The 24,151-nt window shown below is 37.1% G+C and overlaps 6 protein-coding genes and 1 long non-coding RNA gene across 9 annotated transcripts; 3 read left to right on the top strand and 4 right to left on the bottom strand.

The window, feature by feature from the left end:
- Positions 1 to 2,400: 2,400 nt before the first annotated feature.
- LOC124409733 lies at positions 2,401 to 2,735 on the bottom strand. Its single transcript, XR_006929535.1, has 2 exons — positions 2,684 to 2,735; positions 2,401 to 2,548 (listed from the first exon to the last, which is right to left on the bottom strand). It is a non-coding gene; the product is annotated as an uncharacterized LOC124409733 (long non-coding RNA).
- Positions 2,736 to 3,195: 460 nt separating this feature from the next.
- On the top strand, positions 3,196 to 4,308 carry LOC124409732. The gene is made up of 3 exons (XM_046887529.1): positions 3,196 to 3,298; positions 3,736 to 3,855; positions 3,973 to 4,308. The coding sequence occupies exons 1-3, from the start codon at positions 3,218 to 3,220 to the stop codon at positions 4,135 to 4,137; spliced, it is 366 nt and encodes a 121-aa protein (XP_046743485.1). The 5' UTR covers positions 3,196 to 3,217; the 3' UTR covers positions 4,138 to 4,308.
- A 737-nt stretch (positions 4,309 to 5,045) lies between these two features.
- LOC124409726 (protein brambleberry-like) lies at positions 5,046 to 10,906 on the bottom strand. The gene is made up of 9 exons (XM_046887523.1): positions 10,529 to 10,906; positions 9,747 to 10,143; positions 7,993 to 8,178; positions 7,334 to 7,556; positions 6,903 to 7,199; positions 6,596 to 6,808; positions 6,179 to 6,430; positions 5,641 to 5,965; positions 5,046 to 5,522 (listed from the first exon to the last, which is right to left on the bottom strand). Exons 2-9 carry the CDS (start codon positions 10,119 to 10,121, stop codon positions 5,381 to 5,383), a joined length of 2,013 nt encoding a protein of 670 aa, XP_046743479.1. The 5' UTR covers positions 10,122 to 10,143; positions 10,529 to 10,906; the 3' UTR covers positions 5,046 to 5,380.
- Positions 9,955 to 16,744, bottom strand: LOC124409725 (exocyst complex component 8). 2 transcript variants are annotated; one of them, XM_046887522.1, is made up of 9 exons: positions 16,452 to 16,744; positions 15,804 to 16,165; positions 15,148 to 15,450; positions 14,879 to 15,023; positions 14,263 to 14,775; positions 14,033 to 14,163; positions 13,523 to 13,936; positions 13,226 to 13,451; positions 9,955 to 10,069 (listed from the first exon to the last, which is right to left on the bottom strand). In XM_046887522.1, the coding sequence occupies exons 1-8, from the start codon at positions 16,501 to 16,503 to the stop codon at positions 13,245 to 13,247; spliced, it is 2,127 nt and encodes a 708-aa protein (XP_046743478.1). In that variant the 5' UTR covers positions 16,504 to 16,744; the 3' UTR covers positions 9,955 to 10,069; positions 13,226 to 13,244. The 2 variants fall into 2 exon arrangements, with proteins under 2 accessions (XP_046743478.1, XP_046743476.1); XM_046887520.1 differs by lacking the exon at positions 9,955 to 10,069 and having other exon boundaries at positions 13,173 to 13,451.
- LOC124409729 (sperm-associated antigen 7 homolog) lies at positions 10,949 to 12,756 on the top strand. Its single transcript, XM_046887526.1, has 5 exons — positions 10,949 to 11,129; positions 11,258 to 11,325; positions 11,410 to 11,498; positions 11,675 to 12,012; positions 12,111 to 12,756. The coding sequence occupies exons 1-5, from the start codon at positions 11,051 to 11,053 to the stop codon at positions 12,239 to 12,241; spliced, it is 705 nt and encodes a 234-aa protein (XP_046743482.1). The 5' UTR covers positions 10,949 to 11,050; the 3' UTR covers positions 12,242 to 12,756.
- A 652-nt stretch (positions 16,745 to 17,396) lies between the features above and the next one.
- On the top strand, positions 17,397 to 20,313 carry LOC124409730 (transmembrane protein 98-like). 2 transcript variants are annotated; one of them, XM_046887528.1, is made up of 6 exons: positions 17,397 to 17,417; positions 17,495 to 17,705; positions 18,180 to 18,289; positions 18,362 to 18,494; positions 18,613 to 18,884; positions 18,998 to 20,313. In XM_046887528.1, the coding sequence occupies exons 2-6, from the start codon at positions 17,568 to 17,570 to the stop codon at positions 19,005 to 19,007; spliced, it is 663 nt and encodes a 220-aa protein (XP_046743484.1). In that variant the 5' UTR covers positions 17,397 to 17,417; positions 17,495 to 17,567; the 3' UTR covers positions 19,008 to 20,313. The 2 variants fall into 2 exon arrangements, with proteins under 2 accessions (XP_046743484.1, XP_046743483.1); XM_046887527.1 differs by lacking the exon at positions 17,397 to 17,417 and having other exon boundaries at positions 17,424 to 17,705.
- LOC124409727 (ATP-binding cassette sub-family F member 2) lies at positions 20,034 to 23,867 on the bottom strand. Its single transcript, XM_046887524.1, has 9 exons — positions 23,727 to 23,867; positions 23,178 to 23,360; positions 22,535 to 22,938; positions 22,234 to 22,397; positions 21,807 to 22,034; positions 21,284 to 21,671; positions 20,900 to 21,091; positions 20,584 to 20,787; positions 20,034 to 20,468 (listed from the first exon to the last, which is right to left on the bottom strand). Exons 2-9 carry the CDS (start codon positions 23,353 to 23,355, stop codon positions 20,325 to 20,327), a joined length of 1,902 nt encoding a protein of 633 aa, XP_046743480.1. The 5' UTR covers positions 23,356 to 23,360; positions 23,727 to 23,867; the 3' UTR covers positions 20,034 to 20,324.
- Between the last annotated feature and the right edge of the window lie 284 nt (positions 23,868 to 24,151).

The raw sequence follows: 24,151 nt of genomic DNA, 5'->3' as shown, positions 1-24,151 counted from the left end.
TAATTAGTGACGCATATCATCAACAAGAACAAAAAGTATTATTCCCAGTAATCGTGTTCTGGTTATCCTGGATAATTTGATTTCCTTTATTTCTATTCGATGTACAATTTTAACGACACATCGGTTCGGTGGCTATATAGAGTGAATTATACAGTTCATGATAAAAGTAGAAGAAATTAATAAATAACTTAAAAAAAAAAAAAAGAAACAAGGAAGCTCAGTAGCAAAAAAGTTGTCGCCCGAATGGATCGAGCAATAAATAAGAAACGACATAATTAAGCGGCCATGATTCTTTGGCCCGAAACAATTTGTGCCTAGGGTCCACGCAACGCGCTGCGCTGCAGCATCTCCCTGGCGCATCCCAATCCCTAAACGTAGTCTTCCCACGGGTTAGCGTTTTTTGTTTTTCGCTTTTTTCGTCACCGGGAAGAAGAGATATTCCTGGACCCCCTCCCCCCTCCCCTCCCACAGCTACGAGGTGACAAATGGCATTTCATCGGCACGCATTATATACACACCCCTAAAATTTTATGCGCTGTAACCTGATTATACCCAGCTCCTAATTTTCGACGTCAATAAACGTGATGCATTAACGTGGTACATTTTACTGTACTAATCAATTAGTTGGCGGTTCTGATTGGGTCAGATATACGAGTATACTCTGCAACTGTGATTTACACTCATTGTCAGCTAAAAATCTCTTGAGCACGGATTTTGAATTTGTCTAATGGCGGCTGTACGCAATCAATGAAACAAGACTTGGGCTCAAGACAAAGTTCCGAGATGTCACGAAAAGATATCTCGGCTGTCAGTGCGGTCAGGGGACGATACGTAAGACGACTGACGTCGTGACGCCGCAGTGGTTTGTCGTCTCGTCACTTCGTCACGCCATTTCTTCCATTTCCTTCGTCGTCACCGTTCGCCCCTCGTACGCTGTACATACTTGCATACCTTGTACTCCACCGCATCTCGCGTTCTATTTTCGAAACTACTCAAATCCGTGATAATTCTAAGGCTCGTCAACGTGAACGGCACAACTTCGTAGGCTCTATAATACACACGCTCCTCCGTCTTAGCATACTAGCGGATAATAACGCACTAGACAATAAAAAAAAGTCTATTGTTTATTTTTCACACCCTTCACATTGTGTTTGTATCGTCCATCATCATGTACAGGGCACAGCCAGGTCGGAATGTATCTACTTTTGAAATTGCAATTTAATGCGAATCGTCGGGGGACTATACTAAATCTCGAATTTCGATCAAATTCTGCGCTAATACAACTGTGGTCGCCATCTTGAAATTACGGTTTAAGTCGGCAAATATCTACCGCGAATAAAAAATGATAATGACTAAAGTTATGGAAAATTGAACTATTCCTACAAGTCTAGTTATTACCATTTTTGGTCGAAAGATGAAAATTAGTGGATTATTTAACTAAACAAATTCTCCCATAATTTCAAAGATGACGGCCGAAGCTGCTGCAGAATCTGGTCGAAATTTGATCGAATCTCGTTTTAAACCACTAAACACCCCACCGATGATTTAAGGGAGAAAATAGTGGTATCGAAAAACTGTAATTTCAGGTGTTCTTGGTGTTCTTTCTTGTACGTGACAAATTTGACGCGAGTTCAAACAGTGCGTTGATCAGTGTGAAAATATCGTGAAAAATATAGAATTGCGTATGAAAGAAAGTAGAAAAAAAAAAAAAAGAAAAAATGAATGTGGTAAAACAAGCATGGAGTGAATTATTTACGTCACGTCGAAAATAGGCGGACAACAAAATTGTCCGAAAGCCGCGTGTTATTATATATTCGCGGTACAGAACGCGGAGGTATTAATCATCGAAATTGGTACACCAGCGTTATTGCAGCAAGAAGAAACTTTTACCACTGTCCGCAGTAAGGCGAGAATGTTGATGACACGGTCGGACTACTGATATTCAGAGAAGTATACCGTTTCGAAGTGTCGACGTATAAAAAATCCTCGCGATGCCGCGATACAAGCAACGGATTTCGGGCCTCCAGATGCCCGAGTATCCGCCGCCGTATTCTCGTCACGAAACCGAGAGAGTCCTTAAGCCGGAGGAGCCAGCTCTGTCAGTTTCGCGTAATGGTCCATTTTCACGTATTATTCAGTTTCCATGACTCGACAAAGATATGGGGCGCGATAAATCCTCAGGAGGCTCATACCGCAGTCTCGCGACTCGCGTGCGTTAATTAATCTGCAGCCCAGTTCTTGTCCTCCAAGACTTGCAACGTCTCTCATGGCTGTAACTGTCCTGCTTATCTTTCGATTTTTTACACGAAATGACCGTAATTTCGCCATCGGCCGAGACGCAGAAAACGAAAAGGAGCACGGCAGTCCGTGTTTTTGGTATAATTCAAGGGCTTTCATTCAGCAGACGTTATACCGGAAGTTCGAGCGACGAGTCGGATCTCTTCAGGGTGCCGTTTCAGCTTCTGCTGCATCGGTGCCATCTTCGTCATCCTTACGTCCATCTTCTTCATCAGCGCTCTCTTCCCCTACCCGATGCACGCATCCTGCACTGTCACTTGGTACGTTTACTAGGCGATAGACGAGCCTCGCACCGGCGAGAAATGTCCTTTCTCCCTCATGCAGAATACGTACCAATCAGCAAGCAAGCAATTGTGTGGTCTCGCCGATCGAATGATGAAGGTACCCGTAAATCGTTATACGCCTGCATAGAGTTGCCTAAAATTTTCATAATCGCATCTCCAGCCTCGAATTTTTGAAAGAAAGTGACATTTCACCGTAATCCTGGGACTGATTGATACCAAATTTTACGGTTTACCCGACAAAATTTGGGACGCTCCTCACGGCCGGCAAAGAGATTTGCTCCTGGACCACCCTACCAAGGTTTTGATGGATACATGGAGCGAACGGGGCTCCGTAGAAACTCGATATTGCAGGAGCCGCACGTTTGTTTGTCATGGGGTTGGCTTATGTTTGCTCTCTTGGCCTGGCTCTGGTTACAAAAATATACATTTACGCACAACTAGACACTGCAGCGGTGCTTTTCAACTTGGCCCATGAGAACACATATTACACTATATTCCTGGGATAAGAATCTTGAAGAATTACCGCAAACCATCTTTATATCGTTGCTTATACTTTACACCCTCCGCAACTGATCCCGTTGGGAACTCGAATGTGTGTATCTTTCAGGAAATTCGGTGAACCATGCGTATACGTGATGCAGAGACTCCGGTGCCAGATCCTCAAGTGGTCTACATGCCACGGCTGCGGTCCTCGAGGTACCAGGTGTTTGTACTCGGTGAGTTCTTCGGGTTTTTCTATTTCCTTAATATTGCTTCGTCTCTTTTCATCCCGGGATCTTGTTCCAACGAGGAAGTCGATCGTTCTCTGATAGACCTGACTTAAGGACTGCAAAATTTCGAGTGACTTCATGAATTCGAAGCACTTGAATAACCACCCCTACGCTTAACTTCAAGCGTAATTGACCTCTCATCTTAGACTCAGTTGCGTCGTCGAGCTCTTGATAAATATAGTGTATGATACACGAGTTTGAAGTAATTTTTGAGCCCCTCTTGATCTAAAGATATGTTTATTTTCTTCTGTAACGAACGCGTTAATGTGTATACGTACCGTACATACAACGTTGTTAAAATGACTCGGGTGACGCGCCCAGGAAGGCTTTTTAAGCTATACATATTTTAAGAATAAACTATGAATTACATGCATTATTCACAGCTTCACGAACCTCATGATAATAATACGATAAAAGCTACGCACCTTACGCCGAACATCCGGTTGGTCGATGGCATTAAGATGATTTTTCAAAAAACGGTTAACAATAGCTGCATGGCAGTTGTAAGTAGTTATTATAGTTTTATAAAACATATATATGTATATAACAAGGTTACATTTTTTTGCACTACATCTGTTTTTATCGTTTTCGCTCTAATCAACGAAGAATCTTTTTTACAGGCAACTTCACAGTCCAACGATTGGTTCGTTATATTTGACTATGGAACGAACTATTGTAATCTCCACAACCTCGTAGTTGGTGCAGGTCTTGATACGGATCACGATTTTTTCGAATCAACTAACAACGCTATTTGTACGCAGTTGAACATGGCATCCTGCAACTAATAGCTTTGATAGAGTCGAAAAACACATCTGTTTTATTTATACACGTTTAATACAAAGCGTTTATTACTATGTATATACACTGCTCGACGTGTTGTATGGACAACAATTGCCTCGAGTATTAATCCTTGGAGATAATAAAGATCGTCGAGTATTCTTTCTCTATTGAAATTATTTTTCGTCCGCTTGATGAAGATTTGTTTTTCAATCTACACAGCTCAGAGTTATTACACTAGTGGATTAATCTTTCGTGAATTAAAGTCAGGATTACTTACTAATGTTCAAGTTTTAAATAAGCTCAATTTCAGTTTGGCCGGGTTTTACATTTTTTGTTCATTTATTTAAGATGATCAACATACGTTACGTATAATTTAATTACAAATTTGAAGTCTGAATTGGTAAAAATTAGGGGTCTAATCATTCTAGTTAACCAACGAATATTTTTTTTTTTTCTTAAAGTAACATTGGTTATTGATATTACTCTCCGTTAAGTTCATGAAACGTGAAATTTACGCTTTTCATCACACAATATTTATAATTCTTAAACTATTGCTGCTGGTAAAAATGTACTTAATCGGTTTAAACCTCAACCTACACTCATCACGTGTCTATTAAGTATTACTGATTATTCACGCCTTTTTTCGATCGCTTGATTTCGTAAGATGAAGAAATCAACAAACCGCTCAGTATGTTGTTGTTTTTTTGTTTTATTAACAATAGCTTACTCGTTTATGGGATATTCATAATAAGTAATTACAAAAAAACGAAATGATAAAAATCTCACCTAAATATAACCAGATTTTGTTTATACCATTAGACCATCTAGGTATGCAAAAAAATCGAAAAAACTTTTTTTTAATTTAATTTTTCACAGGCAATTATTTATATCTTGGAAGGCTGTATTACCTCATCGCGATAATAAATGTCAGTACTACCTTATTACTTATTTGAAGCCATAAATCAAAAAACAACAAATAAAAACCGGAAAAACTATTGCAGTTGACATAAAGATATTTTGTAAATTTAGATAGTCTAATGATTTTACTGAGCAAGATAAAAACTAATTGTTTATAAAGATAAAACGATCACGCAAAAATTGGTATTCATACACCGCTCTCAGTATCTTGGTTCATTTTACTGCAGCTTCTGAATCTTTATCACATAGTAGGACAACACCGATTATTTTGAGGGAATTATTCCTGTCTACTACCTATTCTTTTAGACTCGTCATAACGTCCCTTAGAGTTTAATCACCCATAAAGGAAGACCCATTGCTATGGCGGTGACAAAAATTCCCTCCAAGACTTGAAGATAAACGGCATCGTTTTCCAGTTCTGGTTAATGCGCCACATTGATTTTTGTTGGTACCGGTCATAAACGGTGTGTTGCTAAAAAGTAAAACTCAAAACAATCAATGTGTAATATACACAACCTATTAAACAATACATACGAACATTCAAAATGAATTACAACTAATCTTTCGCTACAAATCAACTTTTAACTTACCTCCTCGAAGGTGACGGTGGATAAGCAAAGTTGCTTGTAGGTACCGACCCGTTTCTTGTAGTACGACGGCGTAGTTCTGTCGCATCAACAAGATCATCGCTTTCGTTGTAGTTGTCATAATTTTCATCTAACAAATGATGTGATCCGTTAATTGACGGTGACGTCATATCGTCTGACATATTTGAATAGTGTCCCGTGCGATCAGTAATTAATACTTCTCGAGATTTCTTTGAAGGTAAATACGAACATGACATTTCTTCGTGAAGCAGCTGTGAGTTACCTCTACCCCAAGACGGCATTCTTGGTACGCAGGACCAAAGTTTGTCTGAAATAGATGATAGTAGGTTTAGATGACGTGCAGTACCTTAATAGACACATAGGATATACATATAACCAAATTAGTTTCTGCGCTTGACATGATATTTTTATAAAAAAAATCGATAGTTTCTTTCAGGCACCAGATGTTGATAATATTCTTTCTAAGAGTTTATACGCATGTTGGGCAAAGGATGCTGAGTTTCTACTTGGCAAAACTTACTTTTACATGTGTTCGCTTGGTAAATAAGTGCCGATGGGATGCCGAGAATTTTATGCATCATAACGAACAATACAGATTCTTTTGTATCATTCACTGCAGCTTCTCTTCTCACATTATGCCCATTAATGTAATTGATCGGTGTACTATTGGCACCTAGTATATTTATTGATGGCACGGCACCATTATTAGCTGGTTTTATGGCGACGTCTTTGGGTCTGAGTATATAATGAATTCCAACAATTAGGTAATGCACTGGAAGTAAAAATTAGTATTACTGAATGATTATGTGTGCAAATTACTTTCCGTATATTTGGTTTACTTTTACAAATATTGAAATACTTTGCACAAGTAGAAGAGTTCTACATTCGTAATTATTTTCTTCAAAATTACATATACAATATCATGGCAAATACTTACTTCCAGTTATTAGAAATATGAGCGCAGTTATCGAGCCAAAATCGAGAGAAGCTTCGGCACCTTCTTTCAAGTATGACAAAAGATTCAGTGGTAAAATACCCATTATAGTAAATCTAGTTAGAAAAGGTGCTTGCAAGAAAGACGCAACAATCATGGCTATGAGTAAGTATATAGCATGCAATCCAGTGCGATAGACTTTTTCAAATTGATCCCCTGAAACAAAATAAATGTTCATCAGCAATTATTCGGCAAAATTTTAATTGAACACAATGCATTTTCGAAAAAATAAAGTTGTATCAAAACACACCAGTGTCGCCAATGTAATTTGTAATCCAACCAAGTTTTTGGTCAACTTCAGCTTTCAATGTATTGGTCAAGTCTAACAGAAAGTGAACAGTTTGGTTTATTTGATCAAGTTGTTTCAAAGTTTGCTCATATTGTTCAGCGGCCTCCATATTCTGCTCCAATATTTGGTTGGTACTGGATTCAATTCTATCCCAAATCTGATGAGCTTGTTCTTGCATATTCTTCAAATCAGCTAAAACCTCCTGATGATTCTCATTCCGTTCCGTAGAATGATCTGCAAGTTCCTGGCTTGCTTTCTCTGTAAAAACACAATATCTTTCAATAGTTAGCAAGTTGAAAAAAGCATAAATTTTTTTTCTGAATCTACTTGGGATTTCATAACAAAAGTTTGATGGAAATATGCTGAAAAAATATCGTAAATTAATTACTCACCTAATTTCTTCCTGATGTCATCCGTCATTGCAAGTAGCTGTGCATGGCCAGACCTGATGAGAGCCTTTTCGTTGTTTAATATCTGAAGATTCCTGGTCACCAGACTATGAGCAGAGGATTGGGCTTCCTTCAACGATTCCTGTTGTTCAAGTAAAACCTTGTTGCCAGTTGCAACGGAATTCAAGGCATCTACAGTTTGCTCTTCAAGACGTTCTTGACTTTCCTGATTTACAAAGATAGAAAATATCTGTGTAATGATCTGAGGGTTATTTATTCCCGAGCGGTAAGGAATAGACTGATTCAGCTGTGCTTTTACGTTTTAGGACTACCAGGGCTAAGTTTGAGAGTTGAATAACTTTTATGTTTATTGTGAGGAAGTGGATGAAACAGTAGATTCGAAGTGTGTAGTTCAGAAGGTAGGTAAATAGTATCTTGGGATGAGAGGAATGAGGGTTTGTCGAGCGCAGAGAGTAGAGTGCAGGATCAGGGTTCTGGGTATGGAAGACGATTGTCAGGTAAAATGGAGGGTCTATTAGATAGGAGAGATGAAGAATGATCCGTGAGTGCAAAGAGAAGTCAATCGATTGACTGAATTGTGTGAAAAGGTAGAAAAAAAACCTCGTCTTCAATACTCTTACATAAAAAATATGTTTTATTACCTTTAGAGAGCCCATCGCTTTGATTTGCGAATGTGCAGTATTCATCAGTTTATTTACTGTAATTTCAGTTAAAGCTCGAAACTGAATATTTCTAGCTGCATAACATACAGCTCTTGCTCTGTTGCTCATTAGATGATACGCATTCCACATATCTGGATCCATTTCCGTCGTGCATTGTCTTAGTGTCTAGAAATAGATATAAAAAATAAAATACTTACTTAGTCTAAGATGCTTGGCTCAAGCTCATTGAGAGTTCACAGTACACGAAGCTACGAGTACAGCTGCTAAATGGCGTGTAAACACTGTTAATGTTTTTTACTGATTGTTTTTCACTTCTAAATTACAAATGGGAAAAAATATTACTAACAAAACTCCTCGTTATATAAAAATTTGTATATGATACGAATAAATGCAAGACCATACAGGCTCGAGCAAGCAAATAGATCCAAAGTTAAATGAGAACTAAACCTTCCAGGAGGTCTGCACAAGTTTAAATTTACGCCTGTGAGTATGGAGAGGGGAATGAGACTGGGGAGGTATGTGCAAGTCTGAACACGCTTGCAATCAGCCCCTAGTACAAAACATCATTGCCCTGTACTGTGGGAATACTAATATACCCCCAAATATATTCCTGACTGCTTGGGTGTGGAATATAGCCACAATAAAAATGCCTGATTTAATTGAGTAACACAAATCAATCCGCCAACCAATTATTTACAATGAATGGGGTGCCCTTGTCAATTTTAAAATTGCCGTACATATCTTCAGATATCAAAGTCCATGTATTTTAAACGCAAAAAAGGGCTAAACAGCCCCATTTTATACACAATTTTGAACAAAAAGACTCCAATTCATTTTTATTTGATGCAGAAATAAAGAAATGGCATGAAAACTACAAAATTTACTATTGTGATTTCGTAGTTTTCGTGCCATTTCTTTCTTGTTGCATCAAATGAAAATTTTGTTACAGTCTTTTTGTTCAGAATTGTGTATAGAATGGGGCTAAGCCCTTTTTGTGTTTATAACACGTGGACTTAGATATCTAGAAATATCGAAACGTGAACGTCAAAATCGACCAGGGCACCCCCTTAACCATTTTTCACTGGGAAAAAATCAATAATCAGTACACAAGAAGGAAGGGGGGCATCAAAAACTCATATTGTTACGTGCTCAGCCCCTCTTCACACTCATCACGCATTCTTCGTCCCACTTATCAATGATACTCTTCATTTCATCCGACTACACTATCTCCCATACATCCTGTCCACACCTGACTATCTCCTCTCGTTCCCAGAACCCTGACTATTCACCCTGCTTTTCTGCACTAACTCTCGCTTCGCTCTCGACTCGCTACTTCACTTCTGATCCACCTCTTAAACTGTACCCATGGAATAAAAAGCTATAAACAGAATCGTCAAATACTCACTACATTCCCGGTTACTACAATAGTGTAAAAGCGGAGTAGAACCAAATGGTAATATTTAATCTACATGTACAATTTGGTTGAGAAAATTACAATTATTTTCTAGTATTCTTTCATTTAGCAAGATCATTTCTGAACCTATTTGTTCCTTGTTTCTTTTTTTAACTGTCTCAAAGCAGAACCGAATTGCTAAATATAAGTTTCTTGCTTGAATTTCAGAAAAAAACGCCATAAAAATTTGCATGATTGAAATCAATTAATTTTATAATTAGTAAGGAGCTCATAATATATTGAAATTTCTACAGCACAAAAACGAATTAAATCACATTACCATTTCCTCGTTGCAGGGAAACAATTTTCTCCCTTCGGCAGCAGACTGACAATTCAATAAGCTGACACTCATCTTGGCAAGTTCTTCCTCAGTCATGTCACTGCATGACGTTTTTATTTTCATGACGACTTTGTGCTGACAAGTATCCAGCGCTGAGGAAACTTGAATTTCTGAAAACTTTGCAGCCTCCTGGAGAAACTTCTCATCGTCCGTCATGGATTCATAAGGGATGGAGACCAAGGGAATGCCGTCGGATGGCACGACGTCATTTGATTCCTCAGAATTTTTACTCCAGACCCAATCAAGTATCGAAGCATTTCCATCTTGGCACGCCAAGACGGTAAAAAGTAGAATAAAGAAACACGACTGTCTCATTTTTAAATAAACATATACAAATCTGGTATCAACAGTTAAAAAAAAACGTTGTTACGCCGTTTCTTCAGAATTTGTTTACGGTTGGCTAGAAGTTGCCGCAGCGTGAAGTGAACTTTTACAAAACTTCGACAGCTTATAACCTAGGCACTGATACTATTAAAAGCGTCAAATTCCCGAATAGATAAGACTGCGGATAAGTCAACTGTCACTTAAAATAAATATGTAAATAAATAAATAAATAAATAGATATACATCTGTATACTTTTCACAGTAATAAGATAAAGTGTGCTAAACGAACGTTACGTTTCGGAGTCTTGTCACATTCGTACGACGGTTAACTAACAAGGTATAATTAAGTTCCGAATAATGAAAAAATGAGGTATTTTTATTTAGTGCCAAGAACTTACAGAATTGAGTAACATTTCTCACTCGGTGACCGAAATAGAAGCACGTATTTGTCGAGAGAAAATATTGAGCACACACGCCGATTGCTACTTATTGTTTAAAGTAAAATACCAGTAGAGTATTGTCGTGTAATCCGTTGATTATTAGCATATCAATCTGAATAATTAATAAGTTTACTCAACGAAAACCAATGACCAACGTTCACGCGAACGTAACGATGTTTGTCTTGTTGCTTTTTCTACCTCGGCCTTTTAAACTTAATTCAAACTGAAACTTCAACGGACACCTGGCCGACCAGAACGCCATCGGTTAGTAAAATTAAAAACTGCTTGTGGCGGAAAATTTTTGACACTGTTTTACCGACAGATTTCGACTTTGCTTTGCTCAGCGCTTGGCAATGCGCTTGTGATAGATAATTGAAGTGCGTGCATATTACATACATACATTCTTCGTATCGAAGAAACGTGATTAATAAATTAATAATTAACACCGTGATTTCGGGATTGATTGATTAATCAAGAATCATGGATCTGCTTGGTTCAATTTTAAATTCAATGGACAAGCCACCGAGTGTGAGCGACAAGCAGAAAGCATTGATGAAAAGTCAGTTTCGTACATAACCCTCCTTTCTGCCAATTTTTTGTCATTGTTCAAACGAGTGACGATAACGATTAAAAAATTATCACGTATAATAAGTTTATTTAATGAGACCAATTTTACACGTTTTATAGAGCAGCGAGAAGAAATTGAGAAACGTCAAATAGCGGAAGCGGAAAAATTGAAAGTTTTTAGAGAGAAGGTATGATGAATAATTAAATGATAAAATAAATTATGATATTTGAAAAAACTTGACTATAATTGTAGATTTTTACTCTGTTTGTAGGTTGAAGAAAAGATAAATAAATTTCTGCAAAATGGTACGGCTAGAGAATGTAAATTTCAACCGATGGAACAAGTCTACAGAAGTATTATGTAAATAATTTATAAATTTATTTTGCACCCAATCATTATATGTATTACACTTTGAGTAACAGAGAACACTACCGTTCTCTAAATTCCACCTTTTTTCAAATCTGATAGTGGTTTTTACCAAAAAATATGGAAAAAGCTAAAAATGAATTCAATACAAAGAAATCGTTGATTTTCAGACACGATGTTGCAGAAGTGGCCAATGTATTAGCATATTCGTTTGGGATAGAGGGAATCGATAGATATATAATAATATTTAAAAGAGAATTCGCTCCATCAGAAGACCACTTGAATGCATTGCGTAGAGGAGAAGAATGGAACGAGGAAATAGCCAAGAGATTAAATGAGGAAAGAGAGAGGCAAGCTAAGGAAGATGAGGAAGCAAACAAATCTAGAAAGAGAAAACAAGAATTTGTACCGACAACCAATTATAAAGACAAGTATAAACATCTGATTGGAGAAGAAGCAGCTTTACAAGCAGCCAGAAAAACCGAAACAAATCGTAGTTATGGATTCGGTAAAAATTTATTCACATATTCGAGTTACTTTGCCCAGCATAATACTCATGGTTGACAAAATAAAGTTTCACTTGTACCACCTTTCTTTTTTTTTCAGTCCCAAGTGAAAATAAAAAAGATCAGAGAAGTATTGAGGAAACTCTAGCGGATATTCGTGCGAAAAAGAAGAAGACTGAAGAACCAGCAAATCAAGCATTGCAACCAGATGAAAAAAATATTTCAGAATGATGTGAGCTTAGTTGATCAATTATGTTGGAAAGTGAAATTAATTGCACAGCTAAACTGTAAATAATAAGTATTTTTCTGTTGTTTTAATACAATTAGCTATTGTACATTAGATGAATCATAATCATTCGTTGGCATTGAAATACCACGGATATACCATAGAGCTTTATTTCGTTTCTTTCAAGATACCGCATCTGAGTTACGAAGTCCCGATTGTGAAGTAACCTGTGCACCTATTATGTATAGTGATAGCATTATCCTCTGACAATGATATTATTAATCTACGTTGAATTTGTTATTTAAACGTAACACATATTAAGTTATTACCTGAATCCTAAATATAGGTATTTATATAGACTGCACTCCATATTTATTTTCAATTCAACACGTGTTCATCAGACAAACTTCAGTAGCATACTTTAATCAGTACGAAACAATATTTATTCAGAGATGGCAATTGTAAAGACGAGTTAGGTAATAATGTGTTAGATTTACATTTGTAGAATTAGTATGCGATTTGAAAAATGCTCTAGGTATATAGAATAAATGAGATAATAGCAATGTCAGTGACAGACTGATTAGTGAATAAGAATAATTTTGTTAATTATTCGTGTCCGAGAGTATGATCTTTATTGCATAACTTCCTTCACACGTACATGTATCGTTTCTCCATAAATCCGAATATTACTAAAGTTTGCAAAAAATATGGCGTCAAAACTTTTTATACCAATTATTCTCGTCATCCATTTGTATCCCTGTAACCGCTGATAATACGACATAGTAATAGTTCAATTTCTTATTCTTTTCTGATCAATATAATTAAAAGAAAAACACCTTGTAAAAATCGTCAATGCATTTTTACCGTTGTGACACTATTCATTACATTCAGAAGCATATAATGCTTACCAAAACAAATAAGTACCGTCATTCAACATTATTAGGCATTTTCAATTTTTATTATACACATACATATGAAATTTGACATACCTTACGAGTGAGAAATGAGTCATATATATTCTGTAGTAGAGTACTTTGCAACTGCTGTTCTTGGCACTGGTCTAGGTTTCGTTGCAGCAACAGATTCGAAGACAATTTGATCTTTCAACGTGACTAGCTTTGTAAATTGTCTTGCTGTCGCACTTTGGTAAAGTTCAAGTCCTCTACCAATTACAATGTCTCTGATATAAACTGCGTTATCTTCCACCACTTTTCTCTGCAACAGTGAATCATATTGATTAGACATTCGTGATCAATCCTAAAGTAGTGACAATCACGAATTATTACCTCTTGTTTAAACTTTGGATTACTTAGAGATGCCATAAGGTGCTGTACTTGAGCTCGCATCACAGATACGAGAACACTGTCTATGGTTATCATCAATTCTGGTGTATTGACGCTAAGACAATCCTCAAGTAGCCCAACATACAATCTTGAAAATGCCAGTGTATTACTTGTCAATGATAACCATGTTTCGCTTGTCATGTACGACGATGGAACACCAATTCCGAGATCTTCTAGCTCAGTCATGAGCTTCTGGAGGTTTTGGCTAGACTGATTGGATGGGCGCCAAGTATCCTCAGCTGCACGAACTTTTATCGCATCAACATATTTTTCACCAGCATCTTGCAGAGCTCTAGCCAATGGAGTTCTGAGATGGCCATCCAATTGGTAGCGAAGGTCTATACCCAGTTGCGTCAGCTACAGATTATTGATAAAAACGAACGACTTCTGTATTCAGTTTCAGTAGTATATTAATGTAATTAAACGCTCAACAATTTTTGTGATGATACTTACTTGATCGCAGTGGCTTCTTACAGCCACGATGCATTCTGCAAGCGTGTTCGTAGAAACTTGCGGTATGAAAACTTGTTTAATCAAATGTGACGTCAAATGGTTGACCTCTTGACCACACCAGACAACCAGAGCTGTAAAAGATGTGATTATTTTTTAGTTTCATTGAATTCTTTGTGAATGTAAATGATGTACTGGACAGGTTTAAATGTAATCCATGTATTTTACCTTACCAGAAGTGCAATTCGCTGAATTCGGGAAAATACGTAAAAACTCTCTAGCCATTTCAGCCACGTTGCTAAAAGCGATGGCACTCAGCTGTTTGACATAAGGTATTGTGGGTCCTTCTCTTTTAACTCTTTTCAATTGAGCTTTGAGCGCAGCGTTACATAATCTTAAAAACAGTTGACAAGCTTGAACACTTTGATCCAACTGAATTAATAATCTTACAGCTCTTCTGGCACTCCTTAGGCCTCCCCCTTGAAGTGACTTCGCTTCGGAACTCAATTCCAATTCTTTGGTAAGAACATCGACCAGAGACTGTGCTCTATCGTCAACTTTAGCCTTGATACCAACTAATACAGGCGTTGTTTGAGTTTCGCTCAGATAAGATCTTGCTTTTTCTAACAAATTGTAAGCTTCTTCGAAGTGACGTTGTGCTATGCAAGAATCTAGGTCCTCAGCAACTTCTAACAACCATTCAGGCAAAGATTCGGTTCCCTCTACTTCTGGACTATCTTCCATGCCTGTTTACAATTACGATCATTGATTTTTAAGCGATATCATTATGCACAGAAAATTAATCTTGATCACTGCCCAAGATGCAAAACTCCATTCACTGGAACTCACCTAAAGTGTTTGAATCTAAAGACATTGAGCGAGACGGTGCTACGTGTTCATCTTTTACATTTCTATCCTCATCGACTGATTTAGTTTGATCTTCTTGCACTAGTCTTGCTTTTTTAGCTTGTTCGCACTTATCCAACCATTCTTTCTGTAAAAACGTACAGAGAATTGAAAATATATTCCGAAATCTTGGAGACTTTAATATGTTCGTAAATTTAATCACTAAGCATATATCGGAATGCGTAACAGAATAAAACAGATCTCGTAATGACCTTGCTTGTTGCTGTTGCACACTGAAAGACTCTTGTGTCAGGGAATGCCAAGAGTTTGAAAGCCAATTTGACAGTTCCCAGATCTCTAACATTGACAACGGCTAAACTCTGCAAATCATAAACGGCTTGCATTTTATATCTGGGTGGGCCACGCCTTCCACCAGTGGCTAACCATGAGGCGATCATTAGAACGTCGTTGAATAAATAAGCGTGAATCCTTTTGAGGGGTGTGCCTTCCAGTGGGTCAAGTTCAAGCAAAGATCCTTCGTGTAAACAAGCCCGACCTGGCGTTTCTACCAAACTCTACAATAAAAGAGATTTCAAATATTATTAGAGAAATATTTCAGCTTAGATTTGAGTCTCTGGATTGTGGATGTTTTCTAATAACAAGAAACTCTAACTTTAACTTTTCTCTAATAACAAACTTCCATTCAAAACAGATATTTCAAAGAATCAGCTATCAGAAAATGCATTTTATACAAGGATGTAAGATAAGTTGTGGATGTAAGAAAATGGTTTATAATCTATCCTACATAGAAGTTGCGATACAACTTTACCGAATTGGCTGAAATATAACTGGCAAAATAATTTGATGTGCACCTAATATAATAATGAATAATAAATCAATAATTTTTTTAATTTAATTTGAAACTGACCATGGCTCCTTCAACATTCTCGAGTAGTTGAATCAGTTTGGATTTTTGTTCCTCTTCTTTGGTACCAGCACTATGAGATTCCCCATTTTGAGTTTCTACGTTCTCGTCAAAAACAACCCCAGTTGCGCCGATAGCACCAAGAGTTCCCAAAAGTGAGCGTTGTTCTCCCAGTAATTGTGACAGCTGATACATTTCACTTTCCAAGTGAGATATTTCCTTGGCTGTTTCGATAAACTGCATATAATTTTGGTAAACATTTTTTTTCAATTGTGCCGACGTGCCATCAGCGAGGACTTGAATCTTTGCCCTTTGTTGTCTCAGCTCGTCCACGCCGACACACTGGCTGCTCAACTCTTTGACAACTGTAGTAGATGAAACAGAAAAAGGGAATAATAAAATTGATAACCGTGTATCATGTAACTATTAATTCTATTAATTGTTAGCACGGCAAATAAGGACCTTATTTTCAGATTTAAGTCATTTGTTACAATACAGAGGAAAGTTTAATGAAAAAGGAACGAATTGTATTGGTTGAATAGAGCGTGTTTCACGTCATTTTATTTCATTATTCTATCTCATATGCGAACATAACCTGTATAAACATATAAGAATATCGCTTAAAATCGGCTCACAAGCAAAACAACTTACATTTTTCCGGATTAAAGTCATCGGAACCGAGATTTTTCATCAGGTCAGTCATGTTTGCGTGGATTCAGTACTGCCTTTGATTAAATGCTATATTCCCTTCAATCCGACAGACATACAGCTGTCACGCCTCCCATGACGACATGTCAGTTGCGATTTTATGTGCCTGTCACTTTTGAAGGGTGCGAATTTTATTCAGCCGGATTATCAAGAAACGCTTTGACAACTACGCCGCGTGTATAATAAATGTGGAATTTTATCGAAACTGATAAAACAATCAATTAACTTGTAATCGTTTTGTCACGAATTCAGCCTAGACATCAGAAGGTACCAGGTACAAACCGACAGTGTCGCGCTCTGCGCAGAAATTTACCAAACAAACCTACTGAAATATAATCTTCATATTGACTTGTCAAATATTTTATAAAAGTTCCTCATTAATAATGTTTGCATAACTTTTACCCGAGTCACGTCATTTCACGGCAAAAGTTCGGATCTAAGGAATGACTGTTGCCTCATGAAATCGCAAATGACGTGTTTGTTTTAAAAATATTGTAACAAGTAGTTCACTCATTTAGGTACAATGTATTCGTGTTTCTCTTAATTCGTACATCGAACAAACATAGCTTTAACCAGCTTGATGCAATGAACCCGATACCCCAATCGCATAACGATGAACAGCACTCCTTTAGTTCATTTAATCCGCGTGATGTGATAGATCATATACACCTTGCATGGCTAGATGCACACAATTGCATGGAAGATAGTAGTGGTTGCAATCAGTGACATATTCACACATGTGAAATCACCATAATATTACGAGATGAAAGTAGTATGTGTACACTGCGTACAGCATAAAGCCCGTGACAGTCTCTGCCTCCCACTGAAATCAAGGATGCGTGTACAACTTAACAACTGTTAAAAATTACGAAGTGGCCAGTGGTGTGGCTAATTTGCGTTTTTTTACAAGTACAAGTCTGTCAGATCTTTAGTTACCCCAATCTCACAACACATTGTATTTTACTCATGCAACAAGTGGTTTGCAGCCTTGTAGAGACAGCTACTGAGACTTATTAGTAATTCGACATTACGCTGGCTTGAACAGCTCCAAACAACAACATGAGTTCTTCGGTGACAGTTGGGAGCACGGCTGGTATGGAGACGGTTGTTGCAGTTGCCCTTGGTGCTCTTGCTGCTGTTTTTCTTGGCGCGCTTCTCGTTTTGTTAGTCATTTGCAGAAGACAACGATGCTATCATGTAAGTTTGCCATTTATGCAATTATATATACTTAGGTAAATAGCTCGGTGGTCGTAGCCTGTATTATTTTGTATCCTTATTGATAAGACAGTGAAATTATTCACTTATTTCCAAGCTATTTGTAACGTTGTACCAATCGTCCTTCTAGTAGAAAAATTAAACCATTACAGGAGAATTTCAGGTCATTGTACTCATATTTTTTGTTCACGTTTTGTAGAGTTTCAATATACTTAGATACCACATATTGCACTACATTTATCGCGCTACTGGTTGTATGGCTGTTATTTTGAAGTTACTATAATCGGTACTTAATTTAAATTCCACCTCTGTCTGGAAAAGTACAATGACTATTAAGGATTAAGCAAGATACCACTTGTTTAGATTTCTTGGATTAGTTTCATCATCAAAGTCTTTAGCTTTGTGGGTGATCATAAAGTATATTTGTTGATAACGAAACAGATGTAATTTTTTCAGAAACAAAAGGATTCCCACGACTTGAATTCTGATTTATTGGAAAGCGAAAGTGGTGGAGCTTTGAGTTTGGATGCTTGGGAGGGCGAAGAATGGCTGGTTGATGCTGAGAGGTAAAACTCAGCTTTTGATAATTGGATAGATTACTTTAGTCGTGAAGTAAAATTATATTTGATCATTTAAAGGTGGGTTGACGATGCGACTGGTTTGGCACCACCATGTATAGCAGTGCTAAGATCATGCCATTCCTTAGCAGCAAGTTTGACCAAAATTGCTGGAACAGTAAACAGTAACACAGTACCTCTTGAAATTGTAGACGTAAGTTGAAACCTAAAATAATTAAAAAATTTCACACATTTGATGACTTCAATTCAAACTACACACATACATATAGTAATTCAAAGTAAAATTCATGCTTAACATTACTCCAATTTAGGTTGCCAGACGCATACCACCAAGAGTAGATGATGTTGTACGTAGCCTCTACCCACCCCTAGATGCTCGTTTACTGGAAGCGAGAGTAGCAGCTCTGGTTTTAGCAGTCACTAACTTGGCACTTGTTACAAAACATGGGATACCGAAAAGTCAGGCAAGGAAGTTGGCATTTATTGATCAGGCCCTCAGTGACATGGATTTACATCTCTTAGTTTTACGGGAAGCCGCACTGGCACAGGAAGCAGCATGTGCCATCCCAGCATCTACCGCAGTGTAAGTTTCTATCAATATTGATCAGGAAGAGCAAGAAGTTTCGTGTTGACATGGCGAATTTTTCTACCTTTATAATGCGAGTATGAAGAGTCGATTTCTCTTGTTTATTTCAGATTAAAATGATAACTGAAACTATAAATTACGTCTCTTGATACTTACACTTGATACATCAACTTCGAATTAAGCTGTGATTCACCATTCAATTGTTGAAGTGACACAGTTTTGTCGTACGATTCGCTGCCCCCTTACAACTGAGACAATATGTTTTACTTGTATATAATGTATTCCAAGTAATATAACTAACTTCCAGAACCTCAAAGTATTTTCAATTTTTGAAACTCACGTTTATTGTTAATGTTCCATGAAGATATTTTGTGTTTTGTAAATTATAAAATAGACTATATTTATGTATTTCATATATTTATATAAATGCGCAATCAAATTTTTATACGATTTTACTACAATATATTATATGGTGCGTTTATACCTACAGTTTATGAAACAATCTTGACAGGTCTACAAAAAGACTTTTGTTTCTACTTGACCTTTGTAAATATGTTAATTTTTACCTACACAAATGATTCTGTCAATCTACATGACATTTCGCGAATGAACTTCACCAGAGAAGTTTAAAGTATTGGAATCTCTAGTTAACTGAATCAACCTAATTCATTAAAAATAATCTCATATTATTTCGAGCCCAGTAAATTATCCCACAAACATGTGGTAGATAATTCCAACTCAGCCATCAGAGCCTCAGGAGATTATAACAATATTTGCAATCTATCACATGTCAATGAAAGACTGGCTCACTGTGGCTCACTAATGCATTGTTATTATTCATATATGTATATTATTACATTGTATATCATTTTGAAGATTGAGATATTTCTATTTAAATATGGACGTAACACTGGAAAAAACCAGCACATGTTACGGCGCAATGATTCTATTTTTGTTAATACATGCATATCAAGAAATAAACCATACATGTACACACAGATATATTTTGTATTTACTAATCCCGATCAAATGACGAGTAAACGACGTATTTAAAAAAAAAAATTTAATCTCGTGTATCAAATTTGTTATTGTAATGTTGAGCGAATGAAAAAGGATATTGTGAGTTTTTACTAATTGCCACATTCCTTCAAGTATTTTATTAATATTCAATAGTTAGATTCAAATTACAATCTCTGAGACCATAGAGGTGTAATCCCACAGGGCAACGATTTCTGTTAATTAATCAATTAGGTAATTGTAATTAGTTATTACTCATTTATCGTTTTAAATAAATTAGCTAAGATAGCTCAAGCCATCGTCGTGCTACACAGCAGCACCGATTTAGGATGGCAGGCAAGTTTATTTTTCGGTAAAATTTCTATATAATTGAGGGTGCAATATAAAAGGAATAAAATGGGTTTCAGAACAATATATCAATTATTTGCCTCTATTGGCAAATTCTTTTTGATTTTTCTGGTTATCCTTTAGCACCTTGGTCTTCAAGTGTTCTTTGTAATTTAAGATGCCACCTTGCCATTTTGTTACTGTTCCATTTTCACACACCCAAATTTCTTCCGCTACCTGTTGATGAAAAAAAAATAAAGAATTGAGATACAATCGGAGAACCTGATTACCTACTCAATTAGGAACATTAATAATATATAACCTATTTAATTATCACTAAGTCCACACGCACCTGATTAATTAGTCTAAAGTCATGGGACACTAAGACCATTCCCCCGTCAAAGTCGTTAATCGCATCTGCTAGAGCATCAATCGTTTCCATATCAAGATGATTGGTTGGTTCGTCAAGTAGTAGGAGGTGCGGTACTTGCCAGGCGAGCCAAGCAAACACGACTCTGCAACGTTGTCCATCGGACAACTGACGAATGGGACACACCTGTTTCAAATAATAGAAGTTATAAGCAAAAGCCAATTAGAAAAATAGTTTCGTGCCAAAGAATGCACAAATAACGGTGAGTTCCAGGTGGTCAATTAAACAGTTAGAATACCTGCTGTCGCCCAGTCAATCCGTATCTACCAATTATCTTCCGCATTTCTTCGCGTTCTTTGACGTCAGGGAAAGCCTGCATCATGTAATCTAGTGGAGACAAATCCAGATCCAATAACTCATGTAAGTGCTGGTGGTACCTGGCAATCCGGAGATGGCTGTTTTTACGAATCATGCCGCTACTGGGTACCAACTGTAAAGTTTTAATTGAATAACATGACATTTGATTTCTCGTAACAGGTACTAGCGATAAAAAGTTCATTTTTTTGTTGCTAAGTATTAATACGTTGCCCTAAATTGCGTTAAAACAGTTTTAGAGCGGCTGATTTTACATGTAATTTAAGCAGTATATCTTATCTAATACAGAGTACAGAATGAAACTTACTTCTCCATACAAAAGTTTAAGTAATGTACTTTTGCCGGCACCGTTAGGCCCGACCAGAGCAAGTCTTGTATCAAGATCTATTCCAAACTCTAAATTCTTGTAAATCCATGGTGAGTCGTCATTATAACGAAAACTAACATTCTGCACCATGATTACTGGAGGTGGAATACCTCCACACGAGGGAAAGTAAAAGTTGAGAACCTTATCGCTGGTCACTTTTTCAGTTAAACCTTGGGCAACCATTTTAGCTAAAGTTTTTTCTTTGGACTGTGCTTGCCTGGCCAACTTTGCTGATCCGTGACCAAATCTAGCAATGTAGTTCTTCATGTGCGCTATTTGATCTTGCTCCCAGTTGTACTGCTTAGCTTGATTCTCCAGCAATTCCATTCTACGTTACGAAAAATAACGTTACGTTAGAGAAAAAAATTCATAAGTGATTGGAACAAATCATAACTTTTTTTCCAGCATCATACTGTATTCTTTGTTATATGTATTCATATTGTATAAGGAGTATGGCATTTACCTGGTCTTCACGAAAGCTTCATAGTTACCACCATAATACTTGAGCTGTTTTTTATTGACGTGAATGATGTTAGTGCAAATGCCATTAAGAAAATCTTGAGAGTGAGAAATGATAACAAGGATTCTCTTGTACGTTTTCAGTTCTTCTTCAAGCCACACGCAAGCATCGAGGTCGAGATGATTGGTAGGTTCATCCAATAGCAGCAGATGTGGTTTCACGTAAAGCGCTCTAATAATAGAAATATAATTTATTAATAACAAAGCGCTAAAAATGTAATCAGTAATAATATTCATGAACTTTATGATTGGTATCTTCAGACTGAAACCTTGCATAATTGTGGTAATATAAAATGCTACTTTTCAAACCCCTTTTTAAAATTTTAATCACATCAAGTCTTTGAATGTTTTTAAGTCTAGTACAATTTTACCTAGCCAGAGCTATTCGCATTCGCCAACCTCCAGAAAAGTCCTTGGTTGGAGTTTGCTGCATCTTTGAACTGAATCCCAGACCATGCAGAATGTGAGCAGCACGAGCCTCAGCTGTATCTGCATTCATGTCGTCTAACCTTTCATAAACGTCCATCAGTTGTTCCTACCAATTGTAGTAGTTAAGGTATTAGTGAAATCTGTGCTTTGGATACATCATAATTTGAGTTGCATAATCTATCTGTATCCATCCGTACTCCAATTAGCGTCATCTTGACGGGATTTCTGAGATTCATGTATTACCTGTGCATCTTCCTCATCACATTCAATCAACTCCTCTGCCAATCTTTCAAGCCTAACGCGTTCCTCATCAACTTCCATAACGCACTGTAAAGCAGTCTTGTTACTAGCGGGCATTTCTCTGGTCAAATGAAAGATGTCGATCTGATCAGGAATTGGAACTTCTCGATTACCAACAACCGAGAGCAAGGTCGATTTACCAGAGCCATTTAGACCCAGCAAACCGTAACGGCGACCACAATTCAACTCCAACATTGTATCCTGTAGGAGCTCGCAACCATGAAAGGTTATGGAAAAATTAGATATCTTGATGTCACGACTACGAGGATGTGAAGCCAGTGATCCGGTGCATGAACGAGCTTCAGCATTGAGACGTGCATCAGATTCCAACTTCATGCACAGAGCCTCTGCGGACATGAAAGAAAAGGAGTGATTTGTGAACTAGATAATGCTATTTGAGGGTTGAATCTCATATAAATGCTGTTAAATGCTGAATTTAGCATAACGTCTAAAGTCAACAGATAACCACTTTTTTCCGCACAATTTGGATTAGTAGATAATGGATAGCTCAACTCAGAGATGACCATTATGAAAACAACAATAATAAATTAGAGGTATATTAATAGTTATAGAGTATAGAAGTTACCTTCAGCACTGATGGTTGTTCCATTGGATCCGTTCTGCAACTCACCGCTTACAGGGCTCTGTTCTTTGCTATCATCTCCAGGCTTTCCCTGTTGAGGAGTAGTCTTTTTGCCAGTCTGTCTCGCCTTAGCGGCATCCTTCTTTTTTTGTTGCTGTTTCTTTTTCGCGTCGGACGGCATTTTAACTGAAATTTTTTTTATACAAACCCAATCAGAGTCCGGAATTTTCACGGTTATGAAACTAACGTTTATTTCTTATTTCCTACAAACTTTCTAAGTTATGTAATATGTAGGTTAACAATCTGTCACTTCAATATTTCAGATGATTTAATGGTATCAAAAGTTGGGAGAGTAAAATCATTACTCGAATCTCTGATCGAAATTCAAGAAACGTGCGTGGCTTCCAGCTGAGACAAAAGATTACAGGTATTTCACACGACCCGAATGACATCCGTTAACTTGCATTACATAGATTGAAGTCTAGTTATTTTATCGAATATGATAGAATGACTAATTTTTCTATTGAGAAATATATATTTGCTGATAAATACCTAATTATATGTGGAAAATGCGGCGTTAACAAACCGATGGCTCACGTGTGCGTACAAATGGCAAAGCCGTCAAATTAAGAAAGACCGATTGGCATGGATCGGGCATCGGCCGCTCTCCATCGTAGATGGCGGTTATTTCAGTTGCTAGCAATTTGAGTGGAAAATTACCAGCGTTTTGCCCGGGAATTTTTTAAAACCTGTTCCATGAAGTGCTTTAGTTTAGCAGCATTGTTCGACTTAATTTATAATTCTGAATTGTCATATCAAATTGTACGTTATTACACGTTATTTCATTGGTTAAATCCTAAAAACATAGAAATGTCATTGAAGAATCAATGAATGTAGTTCACTCCGGCCGCGTGCGTCAAAATACCGGCTGTCGTTCGACGTAAGATAAATGGGATTTAATCCCTCGTTAGGGTTAT

Source organism: Diprion similis, chromosome 8 (genome assembly GCF_021155765.1).
Source record: "Diprion similis isolate iyDipSimi1 chromosome 8, iyDipSimi1.1, whole genome shotgun sequence".
Classification (NCBI taxonomy): Eukaryota; Metazoa; Arthropoda; class Insecta; order Hymenoptera; family Diprionidae; genus Diprion; species Diprion similis.
The sequence above is the reverse complement of the archived record's forward strand: the minus strand, read 5'-3'. Positions and strand labels throughout refer to the sequence as shown.

What these genes read in the sequence shown, in the direction of transcription:
- LOC124409729 (XM_046887526.1), top strand. Translation starts at nt 11,051, where the DNA reads ATGGATCTGCTTGGTTCAATTTTAAATTCAATGGACAAGCCACCGAGT. An exon ending in GCAGAAAGCATTGATGAAAA is followed by an intron (nt 11,130 to 11,257) that starts GTCAGTTTCGTA and finishes CACGTTTTATAG; the next exon opens with AGCAGCGAGAAGAAATTGAG. An exon ending in TGAAAGTTTTTAGAGAGAAG is followed by an intron (nt 11,326 to 11,409) that starts GTATGATGAATA and finishes CTCTGTTTGTAG; the next exon opens with GTTGAAGAAAAGATAAATAA.
- LOC124409725 (XM_046887522.1), bottom strand. Translation starts at nt 16,503, where the DNA reads ATGACTGACCTGATGAAAAATCTCGGTTCCGATGACTTTAATCCGGAA. An exon ending in TGACTTTAATCCGGAAAAAT is followed by an intron (nt 16,166 to 16,451) that starts GTAAGTTGTTTT and finishes CATCTACTACAG; the next exon opens with TTGTCAAAGAGTTGAGCAGC. An exon ending in GTGCAACAGCAACAAGCAAG is followed by an intron (nt 15,024 to 15,147) that starts GTCATTACGAGA and finishes ACGTTTTTACAG; the next exon opens with AAAGAATGGTTGGATAAGTG.
- LOC124409726 (XM_046887523.1), bottom strand. Translation starts at nt 10,121, where the DNA reads ATGAGACAGTCGTGTTTCTTTATTCTACTTTTTACCGTCTTGGCGTGC. An exon ending in AAGCGATGGGCTCTCTAAAG is followed by an intron (nt 7,557 to 7,992) that starts GTAATAAAACAT and finishes TTTGTAAATCAG; the next exon opens with GAAAGTCAAGAACGTCTTGA. An exon ending in CATATTTCTAATAACTGGAA is followed by an intron (nt 6,431 to 6,595) that starts GTAAGTATTTGC and finishes TTTTACTTCCAG; the next exon opens with TGCATTACCTAATTGTTGGA.
- LOC124409727 (XM_046887524.1), bottom strand. Translation starts at nt 23,355, where the DNA reads ATGCCGTCCGACGCGAAAAAGAAACAGCAACAAAAAAAGAAGGATGCC. An exon ending in ATGCGAATAGCTCTGGCTAG is followed by an intron (nt 22,035 to 22,233) that starts GTAAAATTGTAC and finishes TTCTATTATTAG; the next exon opens with AGCGCTTTACGTGAAACCAC. An exon ending in TTAAACTTTTGTATGGAGAA is followed by an intron (nt 21,092 to 21,283) that starts GTAAGTTTCATT and finishes AAAACTTTACAG; the next exon opens with TTGGTACCCAGTAGCGGCAT.
- LOC124409732 (XM_046887529.1), top strand. Translation starts at nt 3,218, where the DNA reads ATGCAGAGACTCCGGTGCCAGATCCTCAAGTGGTCTACATGCCACGGC. An exon ending in GTACCAGGTGTTTGTACTCG is followed by an intron (nt 3,299 to 3,735) that starts GTGAGTTCTTCG and finishes CATTATTCACAG; the next exon opens with CTTCACGAACCTCATGATAA. An exon ending in ACAATAGCTGCATGGCAGTT is followed by an intron (nt 3,856 to 3,972) that starts GTAAGTAGTTAT and finishes TCTTTTTTACAG; the next exon opens with GCAACTTCACAGTCCAACGA.
- LOC124409730 (XM_046887528.1), top strand. Translation starts at nt 17,568, where the DNA reads ATGAGTTCTTCGGTGACAGTTGGGAGCACGGCTGGTATGGAGACGGTT. An exon ending in TGGCTGGTTGATGCTGAGAG is followed by an intron (nt 18,290 to 18,361) that starts GTAAAACTCAGC and finishes GATCATTTAAAG; the next exon opens with GTGGGTTGACGATGCGACTG. An exon ending in TACCTCTTGAAATTGTAGAC is followed by an intron (nt 18,495 to 18,612) that starts GTAAGTTGAAAC and finishes ACTCCAATTTAG; the next exon opens with GTTGCCAGACGCATACCACC.